This window comes from Macrotis lagotis, chromosome 7, assembly GCF_037893015.1.
Source record: "Macrotis lagotis isolate mMagLag1 chromosome 7, bilby.v1.9.chrom.fasta, whole genome shotgun sequence".
NCBI classification, from domain to species: Eukaryota; Metazoa; Chordata; class Mammalia; order Peramelemorphia; family Peramelidae; genus Macrotis; species Macrotis lagotis.
Window position 1 is genome coordinate 190,751,770 of NC_133664.1, and position 22,502 is coordinate 190,774,271.

Consider the following 22,502-nt stretch of genomic DNA (forward strand, 5'->3'; position numbering starts at 1 on the left):
CCTAATCCACTGATCCATTACTCTATTTCTTAACCAGTACGAGGCATTTTTGATGACTGCTGCTTTATAGTATAGTTTTAGATCTGGTAGAGTTAGGCTACCTTCCTGTACATTTTTTTCATCTGCTCCCTTGCTATTCTTGAACTTTTGTTGCACTAGACAAATTTTGTTAACTATTTTTTTCTAGCTTAGTAAAATAGTTATTTGGTAGTTTGATTGTTATGGCATTGTATAAGTAATTTAATTTTGGTAGAATTGTCATTTTTATTATATTTGGTCAACCTAACCATGGGCAATTGATATTTTTCCAATTATTTAGATATTACTGTTTTTGAATGAGAAGTGCTTTACAATTATTTTATACAGTTTATAGGTTTGTCTTAGGAGGTAGATTCCCAATTATTTAATGTTGTCTGTAGTTACTTAAAATTGAATTTATGTTTCTATCTCTTGCTCTTGGGCTTTGTTGTTCATATATATATAGAAATGCTGATGATTTATGTAGGTTTATTTTATATCCTGCTACTTTGCTGAATTTGTTAATTGCTTCAAGGAGTTTTTAGATGATCTTGGTTTCTCTAAGTATACCATCATACCATCTACAAAGAGTGCAAGCTTTGCTTCCTTACTGGCAATTTTAATTCCTTCAATTTCTTTTTCTTTTCTAATTGCTACAATTAGCATTTCTAATGCTATATTGAATAGTAATGGCAACAATGGGCATCCTTGTTTCACCCCTGATTTTATTGGAAATACTCTGAGTTTATCCCCATTATATATAATATTTGTTGATGGTATTAGATAGATACTAGTTGTTATTATTTTTAGGAAAACTCCATTTAGTCTTAAACTAACTAGTGTTCTTAATAGTAATGGATGATGTATTTCATCAAAAACTTTTTCAGCATCTATTAAGATAATCATATGATTTCCTTTTTTTAGTTTTCTTTAAGATAATAGGATTAAGTGACTTGCCCAAGTTCACACAAGTAAATAATTATAAGTGTCTGAAAGTCAAATTTGAAATCAGGTCTTTTTGACTCCATGGTCAGTCCTCTATCCATTGTGCCACCTATCTGACCCTAATCATATGATTTCTGTTGCTTTTGTTATTGATATGTTCTATTATGTTGAGAATTTTCCTAGTATTGAACCATCCTGACTACCTGGTATAATTCCTACCTGATCTGGTTTATTATCCTGGTAATAAAGTGCTTTAGTCTCATTGTTAAAATTATATTTAAGATTTTGGCATTAGTATTCATTAGGTAGATTGGTCTATAATTTTATTTATCTGTTTTAGTTCTTCCTGGCTTAGGTATAAATACCATGCTGATTTCATAAAAACAGTTCGGTAGAACACCTTTTTTTAAAAATAGTTTATGTAGAATAGGAATTAATTGTTCCTTAAATGTTTGGTAGAATTCACTTGTAAATCCATCTGGACCTGGAGACTTTTTCTTAAGGAGTTTATTGCTGGTTTCTTTTTCTGAAATGGCTTTCTTTTTCTGAAGTGGGGTTTTTTAAAGTAATTTATTCCCTCTTCTGTTAATCTGGGCAGTTTGCAATTTTGTAAATGTTCATCTATTTCACTCAAGTTATCAAATTCATTGGCATACAGTTCAGCAAAGCAGCTCTGAATTATCTCTTTAATTTCTTCCGCATTGGTGGTTAGTTCAACATTTTAGTTTTTGATATTGTAATTTGATTTTCTTCTTTCTTTTTTTAAATCAGATTAACCAAAGTTTTGTCTATTTTATTGACTTTTTTCAAAAAAACAATTCTTATTTTTATTCATGAGATCAATGGTTTTCTTGCTTTCAATTTTATTAATCACTCCCTTGAGTATCACAATTTCTAATTTGGTATTTAATTGGAGATCTTTGATTTCTTCTTTTGGTTGTATCATTTATGTCCTCTTTTTATATTTTATTCATGTAGGCATTTAGAGATATAAAGTTTCCTCTCAAAACTGACTTGGTTGCAACCCACAAATTTTGGTATGATGTCTTATTAGTATAATTTTCTTGGATATAATTGTTAATTATTTCTATTATTTGCTATTCTATTATTAATATTTAGTTATTTAGTTTCCAATTAGTTTTTGGCTTATCTTTCTATGACCCTTTATTACATGTAATTTTTATTGTATCACAGTCTGCAAAGTGTGTATTTATTATGTTTGCTTTTCTGCACTTGATTATAAGGCTTTTGTGCCCTAATGCATGGTCAATTTTGGTATAGGTGCCATGTACTGCCAAGAAAAAGGTATATTTTTTTCTAACCCTATTAAGTTTTCTCCAGAGATTTATCATATCTAAGTTTTTCTAAGATGTCATTTACTTTCTTGACTTCTTTCTTGTTTATTTTGTGGTTAGATTTATCTCGTTCTGAGAGAGGGAGCTTGAGGTCCCCCTTTATTGAAGTTTTACTGTATACCTCTTGGGCTGGCTAGGTGGTGTGGTGGATAAAGCACCGACCCTGGAATCAGGAGTACCTGGGTTTCAAATCCTGTCTCAGACACTTAATAATTACCTAGCTGTGTGGCCTTGGGCAAGCCAATTAACCCTGTTTGCCTTGGAAAAAACCTAAGGAAAAAAAAAGAAATTCACTTAGCTTTTCCTCTAGGAATTTGGATACTATACCACTAGGGGCATACATGTTTAGTAATGATATCAATTTATTACCAATGAAGCCTTTCAAGAAGATATAGTTTCCTTCTTTATCTGTTTTAATGACATTGAATTTTGCTTTTACTTTATCTGAGATCAGGATTGCTACCTCTGATTTTTTTTTGCTATATCTGAGGCATGATATATATTTGCTCCAACATTTTATCTTTACCCTGTGTGTGCATCTCACTGCTTCAAATGTGTTTTTTGTAAGCAGCATATTCTAGGATTCTGGTTTTCAATACATTTTGCTAACCACTTTGGTTTTATGAAACAATTCATCCTATTCACATTTACAGTTAAGATTACTAACTCTGTATTTCCCTCCATACTATCTCCATTTATATTTTTTCTTTCCTTTCCTTTTATTCTTCCTCATATAAAAGTTACTCTCTTTTCCCTTTCCCTTTTCTTTTAAAATTTAACATTCAGTTTATTTTGACTTATACCTTCACCTTCCCTTTTATTAGTCCCTTCTTCATTTATCTTTCCCTTTCCATTTGTCCCCCACCCTTTCCTTGTAGATTAGGATAGATTTTTAAATCTAAGTAGAATGTATCCTATTCCCTTTCTGGGTCAAATCTATTGAATAGAATTTATTCAGTGTTCACACTCTCCCTTCTTTCCTATTAAAATTTTAAATCTTTGAGCCTCTTCACCTGGTGTTATTTACCTCTCAAGTACTATTAATTAGGAATCATCAATCAGGGTTTATTTGATTGCTTGATATGCTCATATTGTTATCAAAGCATCACAGATCGATTGTTTGATTGCTTATAAGCAGTATTGTCTCAAAATGCATCAAATTATAATTATAATAATTTTTTACCTCACTCCCCCCCCCCCCTAATGTACCCTCTTAGGACATAGTCTTCCTCAGGAGCCAAAGTATCATTTAATGCCAAATCGTTTCTTGAAATATTTGTACTTCTCTCCTCAGGTCTATTTTCTCTCACACTTTATCCTCACATCCCCACCTGGGGACTTAACCTGTTGTTAAGTGAGCAAGGATTAACTCAAACCCTAATGTAATTAGCTATAATGATCTTAAAGGGTTCTAAGCACTGGGAGGCTCTGGAGTTCTCACTTGAGAATGTTACAAATGGTTATAAGCTATGGGAGACATTGGCTCAGGATAGCCCAGTTTATGATGCCCTAATCAGAATAAGTCTTAAGCTTTGTTAGCACAGCAGAGTTAAAGTGGGTCAAAGGATAATGAGACACTTAAATTTAAAGTTAATACCCCTGCTTTTTTTTTTAGGTTTTTGCAAGGCAAATGAAGTTAAGTGGCTTGCCCAAGGCCACACAGGTATACCCTTGCTTTTCAACAGGGCTTTTTTGTCTCAAACTTAGTGAAGTCATCTTGGACCTCTTCAATAGAGAGACAAGACCCCACTATATCCACATTCTTTCAATTCAATCTCTTCAATTATATTTTACCCCTTAATTATCCTAAGAGAACTAAAATTCTCAAGAATTAGAAGTGTTGTAGCTTTCTTTTTAGGGTGGTATACAATTTGATGGTCTTGACCAACATTAGTTTTGTTTTGTTTTTTCCTTCCCCTTTTCATTTAGTTTTTTTTAATGTGATTCATGTGTTCTATATTTGGTGATTGAATTCTCTGTTCAGTTCTAGTCTTTGTGTCAGGAAATTCTGGAAAACCTCTATCTCATTGAACATCTCTTTTTTCCCTGATAGTATTTCCTGAGTTTTGCAGGGTAGTAAATTTTAGTAGTAATCCCAAGTCATTTGCCCTCTGGTATATGGTATTCCATGTCTTCTGGTCTTTCACTGTTAATGTTGATAATTTCTATGTGAGTCTGATTGTGTTTCCTTTGTATTTGAATTGTTTCCTTTTTTGCTGCTTGCAATATTGTCTCTTGTATTTGAGAGTTCTGGAATTTGTCTAACAGACTTTGGAGTTTTTATTCTGGGGTCTCTTTCTGGAGGGGTTCTGTGTATTCTTTCAATGGTTATATTGTCTTCTTGTTCTACTAGATTTAGACAACTTTCCCTAATAATTTCCTGCACAATGCTTTCCAGGTTCTTTTTTTAATCTATACATTCTAGTAGTACAATTATTAGTAGATTGTCTCTCCTGCATCTATTTTCCAGGTCATTCATTTTTTTCCTAGAAGGCACTTTATATTTTCTTCATTTTTTTTAGTTTTTTATTTGTTTGATGGAATCATGTAGTCTCATAGGTTCAATAGTTTCTCTTTGTTCAAGTCTAATTTTTAGAGTTTTATTTTCTTCAATTACCTTTTGTTTTTCCTTTTCAAAGTTGTTGACTTCTCTGGTCATTTTTCATAATCTTCCTGCATGAATCTCATTTCTTCTTTTCCATTTTTCTTCTTCCTCTCTTCTTTGGTTTTTAAATTCTTTTTTAAGCTCTTCAATGAACTTTTGAGTTCAATTCATAGACTGTTTTGAGACTTCCCCTGTGAGTGATTGTTCCATTGATCTCTTCTTCAGACATGGCATTGTTAACATCTTTGTCTGTAAAGTAGCTTTCTATAGTGAGTGCTCTTTTAGCTTTTGGTTGTTTTAGCTCTGGTCCTGGGTTATAGGGAGGGTAGAGCCAAGCTTTTTTTTTTTTTTTTTTTTTTTTTTTTTTTTTGCTGATACAAGTATCTGATTCCTGGCTTGTCATTTGTCATTGGCCAAGATATTGCCTATGTAGTCCAGTTCTTGTCTTTGCAGTGGTTTGTTCCTCCTTTATGTCCGAGTTCTGACTTAGCAGTGGTTTGTTCCAGACCCAGTCCTATCTTTTACCCCATTGTTCCCAGGGTTTAGATTTTGTTTGGGATTGATAACCTCCCTAATGGCTTGCTATCTAGCTATCAGGACACCTTTGCTATTGTCAGGCTGTTGGAACCTGGAATGCACTCTGGCTAAAAGTCTCTAGTTGGCTTTTGCATTCTCTCACCTACTGGGCTTTACTTCCCCTTTCCCCCCAAAGAGACAGACCTTCACTGAAAATACTCCAGGATGTCTTCCACTGGAAACTTCTTTGAAATTTCTTTTTTTCTTGGTGAGATCTGTAGCTTATATGTCAGAGTAGAGGTTTCGTTTATCTTTGGTAGGGAAAAGCTCTGGGAGCATGTTAGCTTAACGTTGTCATCTTGGATCCTCCATTTGATATTTTTTTACAAGGCAGTAGGGTTAAATGACTTGCCCATGGTCACACAGCTAGGTAATTATCATGTGTCTGATATTGGATTTGAACTCAGATCCTCCTGAATCCAGGGCTGGTGCTCTTATCCACTATGCCATGCCTTCCCCATTTGATTTTTATATTTCTTCCTGATCTCTTTGAAGAAGTCTTTCTGGCCTGGAAACCAATTCATATTCTCCTCTGAATCTTTAGTTCTCTCTGTTAGGATCCTTTTTTTCAAGGTAATATTTAATGGACCCCACTTTCCGTTGACCTTTCTTCATTTTGGGTCCTTTTCCTAGAATCTTGTGCTGGGGGGAGGCAGACTGGTTTAAAGATCTTTGGTGTTGAAATCCCTAGGGGGTACATTCACTGGGTTTGGTAACTGCAAGTGGGAAGCCACACTCTTTCTCTGGAGTGTCTATGACCCTGATTAGTGACCTACTCCCAGGCCTACTGGGTGTTTGAAGAGGGCACAGGATCTGAGTTATCCTTGAACAATATGGTCTGGACCCTTGGGCTATATAGTTAATATATATAGTTAATCCTCAATCAGCACTGGGGGAGATCTGCTGCCCACACTTGAGCCTGGGGGATGGGGTGGGGGAGCTGTTTCTGCTGTTCCTGCATTTGTTCAGGGCAGAGTCACTTTCTCCCACAGGAATGTGGGGGAGGAGGGGACTCAACTAGAAACACAGGGACTTTGCTGAAAACATGGGGAGTTGCCGCCCTGGTCTTCCGGACCAGCAATACTGACTAGATAGATGTCTAATCATTACACTGAGCATCCACACTGTTCTCAGGTTAGTTCCCAGGCCTCCCCTTGCTGCTCCTGTGCTGGATTATTGCGATCTGACCCTGGCTTGCACATGCTCACTCTGTGACAAACCTTGCTGTGCTAGTTTCTTCTCTCAGTCCTGTGAGTTCAAATTCTGTGAAGAGGCTTGGTTCATTTTAGTTCTGAGGGTGAGCCAGGAGAGCTTAAGTCAGTGTCTGGCTTCTCTACACCATCTTGACCAGAAGTTGTAACTCTATCCACTGTGCCACCCCTTCCCCATTTGATTTTTAAACTTCATCCTGATCTCTTTAAAGAAGTCTTTTTGTGCTGGAGAGCAATTCATATTCTCATCTGAATCTCTAGTTCTCTCTGAGGTCTTGCCAAACTTGTCTAGTTCTTGGGTATGACGTACCTGGATCTTTAACATACTCCATGGAAGAAGGACAGATGTTGAATAGAAAATATTGGTATTCTATTTCCAGGAATGTGATTGAATTTTTATCACAAATTAGTGGTGTTTCATAAGGAATGAGAATATATGGTGGTAAGGGGAAAACGAAATGGGGAAAGACATCAGTACAAGGCAAAAGAAAGCATCTCTGGAAAATAGACAACCTACTCATGAAAGCCAAGTTCAAGAAAAATCTTGCCATATTCTTTATTTGGGAAGACCTTTTGCCAATTCATTTAATTCATTATATGAACATTTATTAATCTTCTATTTCCTTTGGGTGTTTGCTTCCTTGGTGATTCTCCCTCTCTCTTTTTCTAATCTTCAATAGCCCCTTACCTACTAGTTACTGCCCTGCTTTCTATAAACATACCTATGTTTCCTCTCAACCAAAACAAACAAGCAAACAAAACTCTTAATTTTATACTCTTTTCTCATTAAACTATCATCCTTCCTCTGATTCACAGTCAAATTCCTAGAAAAAAGTTTATACTCATTCTGTTCACGTTCTTCCCCTGACTTGTCAGCTGTATGTAATCTAGTGGCAAGGCTCAGGATTCAAAATAAAGTGGCTTTCTTCAAGATTAACTGTTCCTTTAATTGCTAAATCCAAATGGTCTTCTTTTTGCAACAATTGGTACCACCAGCCATACTCTTCTCTAGGACAATCCCATCTACCAAGATTTTCATGACACTATTCTCTTAGGGTTTACCTTTGACTCATGTTTGCATTGCCAGACTTTTATTCATGTCCTTTCCCAAAACTACACTCCTGCCCAAGTCTCCATCTTGGATCTCTCCTACATACTCCCTCTTGATGAGATTTCATAGGCAATGTGATAATTATCTTCCACATCTACAATTAATCTACAATTATTTATCTTCTGAATTCCAGACTTTTGTCACCAAATGTTTGTTATAACAATGGTATATCAAACACCATATGCAAAGCAGAATTATATGATATGTTTTCAAACTTTCCAATTTCTGTCAAAGATAACATCCTTTTAGTTGCCTAGTTTTTTCACTTTTCTCTCATCCTTTATTTTGAATCAATCATTATCTTTTGTCAATTCTACTTCCATATTTCTTTGATCCATCTCTTTCTTTTTACTTTCACAACATTCACCCACAGCTCAGACCTTTATCACCTCTCAATCTGCTGCCATAAAATAATCCTAGCTGCTTTTTAGATTTCCAAGCCCCCCTCCCTACAACTTATGCTCCATAAATCTGGCAATATAATCTTCTTGAAGCATATGACTATCCTTGCCACTGCCCTCCTCAAAAATGTTATAAAGTTCATTAATGCTTCTAGAATTAAATTTAAAAAGAACAAAACAGTTTGGTTGTTTTACTTTACAATCTGCTACAAACTTCTTTGCCAGATTTATTGCTTATTATTTCCCTTCCCTATGTTTCAGTCAAACTGACCTAATCTCTCTTCTTCAAACTTGGCATTTCACTCTCTATTTTTATGCTTTTGCAAAAGCTATTATCTATCAAAAGTACTCCTTCCTTATTTTTGCCTTTAGAAGCAAGGGACAAAACACACAACTTTGAAATGTCCTTCTAAGTTAATATTAAACTGCTAATAGGTTTGACCAATCAACCGCTTCATCATCTAATGGACTATGGTCTAGCTCACTTTTCTCTATCTTCTTTATAAGAAAGCACGAAAGACTGTCAAATACTTTGCTAATGTTTAGTTGAACTAAATGCCTACCTTTCTACCAATGTATTGCTCTCATAACCCTGATATAAAAATAAATAAGAGCAATCTGTCATTAATTTTTTTAAGAAGTTTTATTAGCTTTTTGTAAATTCTTCTTTCTTTTCCTAATATATGTTAATCATTCTTTTGGAAATATAATTTAGAATTTTTCCAGAAAAGAATCTTTAGCTTATGATTTGTGAGTCTATTCGTCATTTTATTTTTGAAAACCAGGAGAAAATTTTTCTTCTTTACAGCAATTATGCTTCTTTTATTTTCCAACAACAGTAAGCATTTATTTTCAATATTTCTTTTTTTGGAAAAAATTAACTAACTCAATTATTTTTAGCATTTCTAAAATTTTGATTTTCAAATTTTCTCTTTCCATACTTTTTTTTATCCATTGATAATCTATCAATGGATAAAAAAAAGTATGGAGAAAGATAACAATACCTTATCAATACCTTATTACACATGTGAAGTCATAGAGAACAATTCCATATTAGCCATGTTGCAGAGGGGAAGAAGGACACTTCAGTTAGCACAGAATTAATCAGTTTTCTCCCTGGAGGTAAAAATTATTTTTCATCATGAGTATTTGGAATTATCATGTATCATCTTGAGCAGAATGGCTAAGTCTTTCCTAGTTGATCATCATTACCATAATGTTGTTACTATTTACAAGGCTCTCCTGGTTCTATTCACTTCATATCTGATCATATAACTATTTTTAGATCCAAAAAACATTATTCTCTCATTTCTTAGAGTGCAATAGTATTCCATCACAATTATATACTGCAACTTTTTTGCCATTCCATCATTGATGGGCACCCCTCCACTTCCAATTCTTTGCCACCACGTAAAGAGCTGCTATGCTTTTGTACATAGAGGTTCTTTTATTCCCCCCCCCCTTTAAAAAATCTCTTTGAGTTACAGACCTAGTAGTGATATGGCTCAAAGGTCATTTATAGCCCTTTGGGTGTAATTCCAAACTTCTCCAATATATTAGACCAGTTCACAATTCTACCCACTGTGCATTTGTATCTCTATTTTTCCACATTACCTTCAGCATTTGTCATTTTCCTTTTCATCATGTTAGGCAAATTAATAGATATGATTAATAATAGATAATATTAATCAGTCCCTCCCAGTTTTAGTTTACAATTCTATGATGATTACTGATTTAAAACATTTTTTCATATGACTATTGATAGTTTTGATTTCTTCTCCAGAAAACTTCCTGATCACATCCTTTGATCATTCATCTATTGGGGTGTGGATCTTACTTTTTAAAAAATGAATTTACTTTTTTTCCTATATATTTGAGAAATGGGACTTTTATCAGAAGGAACTGAGACTAAGAAAGGTTAAGCAAGTGTCCCAGGGTCATACAATCATTTAGCTCTAAAAAATTTTTTATACTTTTTTAAAAATTTAAGGCAATAAGGTTGAGTGACTTGCCCAAGGTCACACAGCTAAGCAATTATTAAGTGGCCGAGGTCAAATTTGAACTCAGGTCTTCCTGACTCCAGAGACTCTATCCACTGTACTACCTTGCTGTCCCATTTAGCTTTTAGGAAAAAAATTGAACTCATATATTTATGACTCCAAGTCTAGTACTCTTACTCATTGCATCACTTATCTGTCTCTGGCATAGCAATGTTACAAATATCAAGTTAGTCAGTGCTCAGGATAAAATTGATTTAATTAATTGCCCTATCTTGAATATAAAAATCCTTGCTATATCTCTCCTCTGTTCACCTTCAAGTAGACATGAAGTAGCATGAGATAGATCCTGAAATGGCAGAGCCAGCATAGAGGATAGGGTGAAATAATCTTTTGACCTAGGAAATTTGGAGGATCTGTGGGAGGGATACAGTTCACTCCAGTAAAGGGGAACACAGTTCAGGCCAGGAAGCATCTTAGTCCACCAGAAGCAAGCTCCACTTCAGCAAACTACTAGAAGACCCTGAACCCCAAAATAATGGAGCTAGCAAGCACTAACACTGGGACTCCAAAGGGGTCTTGGTGTGGCTAAAGGAGTCAGAAGACTTTAATTCTGAAAGCCAACCAGTGCTTTTATGTAGCCCTGGGGAGACAGGCCAGACATCCATGTACAGTTCTTGGTGCACAAGCATCTTCCAATAACTAAGCCTTCATGTGCCTCAGGTAGGCAGATATATTCAAACTGCAAGATCTGAATTTACTTCAAGCTAGCCCAGAACAAGCAGGCAGCCTTCAGAGACCAGATAGCCAAGTGCATCAGTGGAGGTCCAAGAAAACCCAGAGACACCCCCAATAGCCCTAACACCCACAAGCACTACGACAGGAGCTCAAAACCAATTCAGACCCCTATGGCCTCCAGGACTTCCAGTCAAACCCTACTCCAGCCCTTAGCAATTTCCCAGATAAGAGAGTCCATGTGAGCTTCAGGGCAACATCTGTGCAACACCAGGTAAACAGCCATGGCCTGTAGCCCCTGCCTCAAGAAGCCTAAGACAATGCCTTTTTCATCCTGGACAGAGCTCATATTTAAAAGAAAGGAAATAGGTCAAAGAAAAAAGGAAAAAAAAAGATGAGCAAAAAAAAACAACAAAAAGAATCTGATTATAGAATACTATTATATGAAATTGATACAAAAAGAGTCAATAGTTTGAAAAAGTATTTATAAAGTAAAAATAGAAAAGGAGATACAAAAATCCAGTGAAAACTATTCCTTAAAGAGGACAATTAGTCAAATGGACAGGAAAATACAAAAGTTAATTGAGGGGGGAAAATGACTTAAAAATTAGAGTTGGGCAAGTGGATGCTAATGACTCCTGATATATCAAATATCAATTAAACAAATGCAAAAGAACAAAAAGGGAAGAAATTATAAACTCATGGGAAAAACAACTGACCTGGAAAATAGATGCAGGAGAGACAATATCAGAATCATTGGACTTCCTGAAAGCCATAATCAAAAGGAGGACCTGGACAGTATCTTTCAAGACATTATTAAGGAAAATTGTCCTGATAACCTGGAACAAGAAGGAAAAATAGGAATTGAAAGATTCTGTCAGGCAGCAAAAAAGAAAAAATTATCAATATTGGAGGGGATACTGGAAAACTGGGACATCATAGCATTGTTGCTGGGGATGTGAACTGATGCAAACATTCTGGTGAACGATTTGGAAATAAATTCAAAGGGCAACTAAATTGTGCATACCCTTTGATCTAGCAGTGCTACTGCTTGGTCTGTATCCCCCAAAAAATTATAAAAAATGGAAAGGTACCTACTGTGAAAAAATATTTCTAGAAGCACTTTTTGTTGTGACAAAATATTGAAAATTGAGGGGATGTCCATTATTTGGGGATTGGTTGAATACACTGTGGTAAATGAATGTAATAGAAAACTATTAATAATAAGAAATGATGAACAGGTAGGAAAAAAAACCTAGAAAGACTTGAACAACTAATGCAAATTGAAATGAACAGAATCAGAAAGCCTTTGAACACAGCATCAACAGTATGTGATGATCAGCTATGGATGATTCAGCTCTTCTCAGCAACAAAATGCTCCAAGTCAAATCCTAAAGACTCTCAAAGGAAAATGTTATCCTTATCTAGATAAAGAACTGATGGACTCTGAACACAGATCAAAGCAATTTTACCACTTTATTCTTTCTTGTGATTTTCCCCTCCCCTTTTCATCTGTTTCTTCTTCCACAACTGTGATTATTATGAAAATATGTTTGGTAGTGTAGCACATTTATAAACTATATCAAATTGCCTATGATAGTCAGAAATAGGGAGGGAATGGAGGAAGAAAAATGTGGAACTCAAAATCTTGAAAAAAAATTAAAAATCTTCTTAATATACACTTGGGGAAAAATAAAATAGCATTCAAAAATTCCTATTTATAACATGTCAGTTTTTATAGAAAGATAATTTTTTTTTTGCAAAGCATAAAAGTTGGACTTTTTAAAGTTCGAACAGTGTTTGAAGACTTGAAGAGCCTTCCATTTTTGATCTTTTCCATAATATAAATAAAAATACAAACTACTTGTCAATCTTGGACGCAAAGAAACTTTGATAGGGAGGAATAGATTACAGAGATAGAATTGTGTGTCTGTGTGTATATGTGTGTGTGTGTGTGTGTGAGAGAGAGAGAGAGAGAGAGAGAGAGAGAGAGAGAGAGAGAGAGAGAGAGAGAAAATAAAAGAAAGACTAGAATGATTTGATAATTTGAAAATTTTAGGACTGACATTCGATTGTATTTTATTTTTATTTTTCACATGTGCAACATCTGATTACAAGTAATTCCCTTTTGAATAGTTTTAATCATCATTAAGTTAAAAAAGATGAATTGACATTTTCGTAGGGTGCATTCATACCAATAGAAGCAAATTTATCATAAAAATAACGTGCTATGTCTTCATAAAGCAGAAGTTTTAGTAATAGATAATTAAAAGAAGATAAGCAAGTAGAAAGAATATGAATACTTTTACACATTATAAATGAAATATTATAATGGAATATATGTCAATTGTTCATTGAAGCATCTGTTAACATTTTTATTTGACAACTTCCTTTGATATATCTATTACAATAAGTAAAATATTTAAATGATTTATGAAAAAGATGAGTATATTGACAACATGCTAGTTTATAATAAACTTTCACATTCAGACTTTGACATAAAGGTGTTTTTTTTAATTATTCCAAAGGGAATAAAATTCAAAATTAGGTTTGTGGAAATGGAATAGCCATTGAAATGATATTCAAAGAGAAATAAACTAGCAATAAACTTTCTATTATCCAAAAAGTTCATTTTGATTTTTAAAAGCACAACTTTTATCAAATTTTAATTCAATTTCAAAAATATTTATTTAGACTTATGTGCAAGGCAATGTTTAATGAAGTATTTGACAAGTTAAAATTAGAAAATAATGTAAGAATAAAGATTCTTTCCAAAGTTAATTAACTTCCCATTATACATGAGATCAAACTTGGCAGGCATGAGTGACTCAGGGTAAGAATTGGTGTAGTAAAGTTTTTAGAGGAGTTTTCTTTATAACCTCATCTGAATTTCCTAAAGATTGCTTTTATTATATTTTGTACCACATAAATTCTAAATCAACATTTACATTTATAATTATATATAGAAAATATTTTGATATGAAGAATTACACATATAATGAATCAGTCAAAATAAATTTATATATGTAATTCCTTGAATGCTGAAAAGTATGATATTGATATTGCCATTATTTGGTCACCAGAATGAATTACATACCTATGCCAGGCCCTGTGTTAATTTCTAGTGATATGAATCCAAAAATGTAATAGCTGTTCCTCTCAAGGAATTTACTTTGTCCTAAAGTTGTGTTTCCTTGGCCGGCCAATAGAGAGTCTCAAAAATATGGTCACTGTTAGTATGATGTTCTTTCTTGCTATTTATAGATTCCATTGCATCTTCTTTGTTTGCAAGGTTTCCATTTTTAGAAATAGACCTCCTCTTTAAAACAAAAAGCATAGCAATACTGAGGAAAATAGACATGGTACCCAGTAATACGGTTAAGCCCAGATATATGTACCTAGAAGAAAATTTTTAAAAGATAATTTTTTATAATTTTATCTTGATTACTTATTTTGAAATTACAGAAAAACAAATAAAACATTGTAATTTTATTTCCAACTAATAATATTAATTATATGAACATAAACAGCCTAGGAAAGAACTTTACTAATAGGATGACCTAGCAGTGTTATTTATTTATTTATTTATTTATTTTTTAGTTTTTGCAAGGAAATGGGGTAAAGTGGCTTGCCCAAGGCCACACGGCTAGGTAATTAGTAAGTGTCTGAGGTTGGATTTGAACCCAAGTACTCCTGACTCCAAGGCCGGTGCTCTATTCTCTGCACCACCTAGCCACCCCCAGTGTTATTTTCAATTAGCATTTTTCAGTTACTTAGTTGATAAATCACTTCTAACATAAGTTCCTTGTTAAAAAAAATTATTTTGTAAATCACTTTCGAATGCCTTAGGCAGCCATAATGAAAATCAAAGCTATCTACAAATGACTCAAAAAATAAATCAAGAATGTGTCACTCTCATTTATGATATTAATTCATTCCCAAACTTCACTCTAAACTTGCAAATGAAACAACAAATTTCATATAATCAATAACAAAACTATGGAATAAATTTTGCCCTGTAAAAATGTTGATAAATCAGTAGCTATATTAATAAAATGCATGAATTCAACAAGATTAGTACCTAAAGGCAAAAGAGTCATATAATCTGCAGGCTCCTTGATATCCACACCTTTTAATTCCCCATTTAAGGCATGTAGTATCTATCAACACTCCAAAGTATATTGGAGCTGGGATTCCTGCTGCAAGGAAAAAATATGATAAATTAAAATTCAAATATTATTTCATTTTATCCATACAATAACCCTTGGAGTCAGGTGCTATTATTATATCCATTTCATAGATGAGGAAACTGAGGCAGAGAGTTTAAGTGACTCATTCAGGGTGTTAGAGCAAAATCAGATTTCCAGATTTGAATACAGATCTTCCTACCCCCATGTCCAGCACACTCTTCATTGGACCATCTGGCAGTCTAATTTTCTTTAATATTCAGAAAAGTTAAATCACTTTTGAATTTTTAGTTAAGTAATATGGAATTTGAAGCATTGACTTGATGATTCAAGTAGATGATCCTTTTTTTCCTCAAATAGCCAAAATTTGGGGTCATGGATCTATATGAATAGAAATTCTATTCTCATGCAAAGAGCCAGCCACAATGCTGTATCTTACTTTATCTCTAATACTTATCAGTTTTATTATATTTATTTATTTATTTGTTTATTTATTATTATTATTTTTTTTTAGTTTTTGCAAGGCAATGGGGTTAGGTGGCCACACAGCTAGGTAATATTAAGTGTCTGAGGTCGGATTTGAACTCAGGTACTCCTGACTCCAGGGCTGGTGCTCCATCCACTGTGCCACCTAGTTGCCCCAGTTTTATTATATTTAGATTATAACTGTAGCTAGCATATTTATGTCTAGATTTATCTTAAACATATATATATATATATATATATATATATATATATATATATATAAAACAGTTTGATATAAATATTGTTTAAAACTGAATCAAATTTAATTCTTATCACTGAACTAGTCATGTCTGACAGTTTTGCAAGACAATTTGGAAATGAATAAATAAATAAATGAATAAACAAAGAATTTATTAAGTGTTCACTTTGTGTGAGCATAGTGCTAAGAACTGAGATTTCAAAGAAGGAAGGACAGAGGCATAAAACACAATAGGAAATTAGGACACTTTAATCTACAAAGTAACTGGGGTGGTGAATGGGACCACAGAGAAGAGGATAGGTATACTTCTTCCATGGACAATGGAATTGATTGGTTTAAGTTAAGGGTTCTGGAGGAAGAGAGGAAAGAAAAGGTATATAGAGAGGACAGCCAGGTAGTTGCTGAAACTAGATAAGATAGAAAAAAAACAAAGACCAATTTTACATAAAGACTTTTCATTAATATTGACTTATTACCAAAGTTAATTATGCAAAATATATTGAATAAATGCCAAAAAATAAATATGATAAATTGTACTTACCAAAGACTCTTATTGCTAAAGTATAGATTCCCAAGGCAAATGATTTAAAATGTGGATTAATAGACCTAAAAGTAATAAAAATGAGATTAATGAGACAATAAATTAGTTCAAGGTAGAAGTACTTGTTAATAAATATCCCTGTGCAAAAAATAAACTGTATTTCAATACAACTTGTTTAATAAACATTAAATCACATAAGTTATATTCTACAAATCAGATGTCACTGTTATATTCAAATGAACAAAGGTATATGCAAAAAAGGTTTTATTCCCCAAATATTGACACTACAAATCATTTTAAGAGTTTTGAAACAGACAATTCCATTTTAAATTAATTAATGAGAATTAATGATAAATTAACAACAATACTTTATAAATAGTCTATTATCTTTTTGAACACAAGGCAAATTTCATCAGAATTTGGTAATAATAAATAATATTCATTGTGCCTTATTATGTGGTAGTATGATATGGTACAAAGGTGAAAATTCTGCCTCACGATTGTCAAAACTATCTTCAGGGAACTAAAGGAGCTGGAATTTTTTTTTAAGCACAAATCTCATTTCCCTGCATGTTAAGCTGCATTTTGATGGATATAATCATCATTAAGTTTTCCCAGGAGTAGCAGATTCTTAAATAGCCAGATCTACAGGCTACAACACAATCCTATCAGGAGGAATAATAGATGAGGAAACTGAAACATAATAGTTGTTAGCTGACTTGCCCATGGTCACAAAAGTGGTAAGTATTTGCAGTCAGATTAAAACTCAAGTCTTCCTTACTCCATTCCATGTATTACTACTGTATTGACCATGTGATCTTAAGTAAGTCACTTAATCTTTCTGTGCTCTAAGTAAATCTCCAAAGTCATGCTTTATTTTTTTTCCTGCCACCAAGACACTTCCTTTTTTTGTTAATTTATCTTTTTTTTAATTTTGGAAAGATTTTATTTATTTTGAGTTTTACAATTACCCCCCCCCCATCTTGCTTCCCTCCTCCCACCCCCCACAGAAGGCAGTCTGTTAGTCTTTACATTGTTTCCATGGTATACATTGATCTAAGCTGAATGTGATGAGAGAGAGCTCATATCCTTAAGGAGGAAACCTATAGTATGTGATATACCCTTTGATCCAGCAAAGTCATACTTTATAGAGAAGATAGCTAATTGCATTGGTAATGGAAATTTCCTGACCTAAGAAACCGATGAAACCACAGGTGTACTCACTATCTCCATTACCAGTAATTTTTTTTTTTGGTTTTTGCAAGGCAAATGGGGTTAAGTGGCTTGCCCAAGGCCACACAGCTAGGTAATTATTAAGTGTCTGAGGCCAAATTTGAACTCAGGTACTTCTGACTCCAGGGCCAGTGCTCTATCCATTGCGCAACCTAGCCGCCCCGACATCTATAATTTTTTAAGTAAAACTTATCAAGTATTACTAGAGAAATATTAGGTAAAATAAAATAATATTTGTTCCTCAAAGTTGTTGGAACATATTTATTATTATTCCTAACCTACATTCAGGAAAATAATACTACTAATAGTGTTAACATTGAGTTTATTATGCCAATAATGCCATATGATACTCTCTATTATCATAAGGTTATGTTAAATTTTATATTAAAAAAATAACTGTATTCACCTTAGAAGCAATATATACCCAGGTGTGCCACCTACAGATAAAGTATAGGAAGTGATGACTGATATTACCAGGAAATAAAGAAACATTTTTGAACATTCATTTCCTTTTTGACATCTGCCCACCATTCCTGAAGAATTTCCTGATATAGATTCTGTAACTCCTACACAGGTGCAATTGTAAAATATCTGGAAAATATAATAAAAGCTTCAGTAAATTATTTAAGAAGAAATATTTGTAATATTAATTTTTCAAAGCTAACTGTACAAATGTAGATCATGGGGGTGGATAAATACCTGTAGCTTTGTCTTGTAATAGATAAATCATGCAAATAATACAAATTATAAAAAAGTAAACACAAAAATGGATCTGGATTTGTTCACTTAGAAACAGTAGATCACTGCCCCTTAAGGATTTACTCCTTATAAGAACTGGCATTCTGAAATTCATTTGCCTTTACAAAAATTCAGATTCTTTCTAATTTTTTTCCTATCCAGTGTTCTATTGAATAGCATAGGTCCTGAGCAAAGACTATAATTGTTTTTACAACCTATCATCTTTCTTACCTTCTTGTCTCCTATGTGTTTAGGGTAGGGATTATATTTTACCTCTTTTTATATCCTCAAACCTTAGAAGAGTATCTGGAATATTGTAGGCATTTAATATATATTTATTGATTGATTCATTCTTATTGCTATGGAAAGTGTTGACCCTTTCTAATTGAGACAATTCTATTGATTAGAAGGGATAGACACTTGTTTGAATAACATTTAAATTTAAACCCCCAGAGGAAAAATGTTTATTCATAATATATGAGATCAAATTATCCTGTTTTCTAGAATCTAATTTATCTAAGATTGGCATGAGAATGTTAAGATTTAAAGCTGGGAAATTCTAATATTGAGAACTCACTGGTGGCTATGAGTATGCTTATGAATTAGAGGGAACAAAAATAGGTTTGTGTTTCCCAGGCCAAGAGAGGTATCACATAAGAGACTGATTTGAAGTTGTTGAACTGGTCAAAGCCATATCACAAAGAGGCAAAATCGGACATCTGATTGGTACTGAGAATTCTTGAAGGTGGAACCCAGGAAGACCTCAGTCTTTGCTGCAGACTACTCCTTTGAAGAGTGACATGGTGACATAGTGACAGGAAAAAACCTTTCCAGCACTGACATTTTCTTCTTCCCTCATAAACCCCTCATTCAAAAGTACAGACCTGGAGAAGTTCTACTGATCCCATGTTTTAATATAGCTAACTAATTTTGTAAAGGACTGTAAAGCTGCCTGAAAACCCACCCACCAAAGGGAACAGTTCTAGACAAATTTTGCAGATTCCATACTTGGGATTTGTTTTCACTGAAACAACTTAGTACTCTCTAGGTGGTCCAGTAGGAGAACAAGCATAGCGGGAGATCAGAGAAGCCTAGAATAAGTTTCTCTGCCTCTGAGTAAATTGTAGTAAAGACTGTATCTGATGGAAACTAAAAAGAACAAGACCAGAAGTTCAGAGTTATGAATTATTCCAAGCACACATATTCCTTACTCATGCTCCTTATTGGTAAGATTATGCAAGAGAACATTGTATACAGCAACAGCAACATTGTTTTAAGAAATTTGAATGAATGTTATTTTATTATAAATTTCCAAATTAATTGTAAAGGACCTATAAAGAGAGACATAATTTGCATCCAAAGAAAAATACTGATGAATAGAAGTATATATAGAGTAATTTTGCCTATATATATATGCACATATACTTATACAAATATACAAACACATGTATTTATTTGTGTCTAATGGTAGCTATCTCAAGGGCAGAGTGAGGAGAGAATTAAAAAATAAAATCTTCCTATAATTTTGCTCTTTATATCAAAGGAATGTCTATAATAGGATTGTAATTTCATGAAAAATCATCTTTTTAATGGACTGTTTATGCATATACCTGTTTTATTCCATAAAATTGAAATTTCAATTTAAAAAGCTTGTGATTATGCTTACCAAAAAGTACACTATATGCATTTTGGGAGAGTAGTATATCCTAGGTCATGGGACACATTAACTCATGATTGCTTTGCTTTCTATTTATTAAGTTTTATTATTAAAAATTAATGGCATTATCTAGTTTGACTTATTAAATGGAAACATTCAATAGTTCCACCCAAAATGCAACCAAAGACACCATGGGTCATCATATCTCTAGGAAAATCTTCAACATAGCAGCATAAATGTTTACCGGGAAATGAACCAATTTAGAAAGAGCAGAAAAGATTCAGGAGTCAGAGTTGGATATCATTTCAGATACATAAAAATACACACAGAAAAATCTCCATTGTTTTTGCTCATGGAAAATGGTAAATTATTCTTGATTTATTTTTTAATTTTTTTGCTATCATGCTTTTATTCCTTTAGATACTGTACTTTTCAATTCCTTTTTTTTTAGATTTTTCAAGGCAATGGGGTTAAGTGGCTTGCCCAAGGCCACATGGCTAGGTAATTATTAAGTGTCTGACTGGATTTGAACCCAGGTACTCCTGACTCCAAGGCTGGTGCTCTATCCACTGCGCCACCTAGCCGCCCCCAATTCTTTTTTTCAATTGATATTTTATTTTATTTCTTCAATTATCTGTTATAAAATATTTCCAATTTCATCCCATGCATATGCATATTTTTAAGTTACATAATTTCCTTCCACCCTCCCTTCCCATACCCTCTCCTCAATGGTGATGAATGATGTCAGATGAATATTGTACTTACACATTTGTGTTTAATATTTTTACAGATTAGTCATTTTTGGTATGAGGAATTATCATTAAGGGAAAAGAAAGAAAACTATGAGATAGGAAGGAAACACATAAGATAAGTGAATACAGTATTCATTCAAATTCTGTAGGGTTTTTTGTTTTCTTTTGTTTTTCTTCCTCTGGGTGGGGATAGCATTATCCACAGCAGGTCCTTCAAAGTTGATCAACTCACAATGTTGTTCTTAAAGTGTACAAAGTTTTCTTGGTTCTGCTCCCTTCACTCAGCAACAGTTCCTGTAATTCATTCCATGCTTCTCTAGAGTCCAATCATTCATGGTTTCTTATAGAACAATAGTATTCCATAATATTTATATACTATAACTTGTTCAGTCATTCCCCAATTGATGGGAATCCCCTCAGTTTCCAATTCTTTGCCACTGCACAAAGAGCTGCTATGAATATTTTGGAACATATAGGACTTCACTCATTTTTTTATGATTTCCTCTGAATATAGGCTTAGCATTGTATTGTTGGGTCAAAGGGTATGCTTTTTGGGGATAGTTCTCTATTGCTTTACAGAATGACTAGATCAGTTCACAACTCCACCAACAATGCATTAATGTCCCACTCCTCCCACAACCTCTCCAACATTGATTGTTTTTCCCTTTTGTCATGTTAGTCAATCTGATAGGTGTGATGTGGAACCTCACAGCTGTTCTAATTTGCATTTCTGTGATCATTAATTATTTGGAGTATTTTTTCATATGATTAAATATAGGTAATTTCTTCATTTGACAACTAGCTATTAATATCCTTTGACCATTTATCAACTGGGGAATGACCTTATAAATTTGATGAAATTCTCTATATATTTTAGAAAGGAGACCTTAATCAGATACATGTAAACTTCTAGCTATGAAAATTGTTTCCCAGCTTTCTGTTTTCCTTCTAATTTTGGCAGTATTGGTTTTATTAGTGCAAACACTTTTTAATTTAACATAGTCAAATCATTCATTTTGTAATTTCTCATGTACTCTATTTCTAGCTTGGTTATAAATTCCTTCCCTTTCCATAGACCTGAGAGTTAGAGTATTTCTTGGTCTGTTAATTGGTCTAGGATGTTGCATTTTATGATTAAATCCTGTACCCATTTTGACCTTAATTTGGTATAGGATGCGAAATCTGATTCTATGCTAATTTTTAACCATACTGTTTTCCAGTTTTCCCAACAATTTTTGTCAAATAGTAGAAGTATTCATTGTTTATCATGAATTTTATTGCTCCTGAGGAAGTCAACAGGAAGTGAGTCCCCTTGTCATGAGCAAAAGAAAATTCTGATCTAGTGGTTAGCCTTGATGAAGGGTGCTAGAGAAATAAAGGATGGCAAGTTATGTAAATATATGTATATACAGCTATAAAATAACAGATTCCATAGACTAGATATAAAAATCAGTCACTGCTTTATAATTAACAAGTGCTTATGATAGGGGTTTAGGGTGTGTTCAAGGAAGACTAGTACCTTTGGTGTGAGTGATGCTAAACCCTTTTCACATCTGCTTTCCATCTTTCATGTCCACCTAAGTCACCTAACACTCACCTTGGCTCCAAGAAACTGTAGCATGTTCAACAGCCACACCCCAGTAAACCATTTTGGTAGGCAGGCTAAACCAGGCTGGGGTTAACCAAAGAGAGTCTCAAACTCATCGATGAGTTGTG

The 22,502-nt window shown here is 33.6% G+C and overlaps 1 protein-coding gene across 2 annotated transcripts in view; it reads right to left on the reverse strand.

Annotated features, from left to right (window-relative positions):
- Positions 1-11,633: 11,633 nt before the first annotated feature.
- SLCO1C1 (solute carrier organic anion transporter family member 1C1) overlaps positions 11,634-22,502 on the reverse strand; it is a 118,264-nt gene continuing 107,395 nt past the window's right edge. Inside the window, exons 12-16 of one of the 2 annotated variants that reach the window (XR_012470160.1) lie at positions 18,046-18,230; positions 16,407-16,471; positions 15,036-15,153; positions 14,052-14,352; positions 11,634-11,793 (exon numbers count right to left, since the gene is read on the reverse strand). Coding sequence is in view for 1 of the 2 variants with exons in the window: in XM_074194321.1 (XP_074050422.1) it covers positions 14,133-14,352; positions 15,036-15,153; positions 16,407-16,471; positions 18,046-18,230 (588 nt within the window). In the remaining variant the exon portion in view is untranslated. Of the gene's footprint in view, positions 11,794-13,683; positions 14,353-15,035; positions 15,154-16,406; positions 16,472-18,045; positions 18,231-22,502 lie in introns of those variants that run through there. The other variant, XM_074194321.1, reaches the window with a different exon arrangement.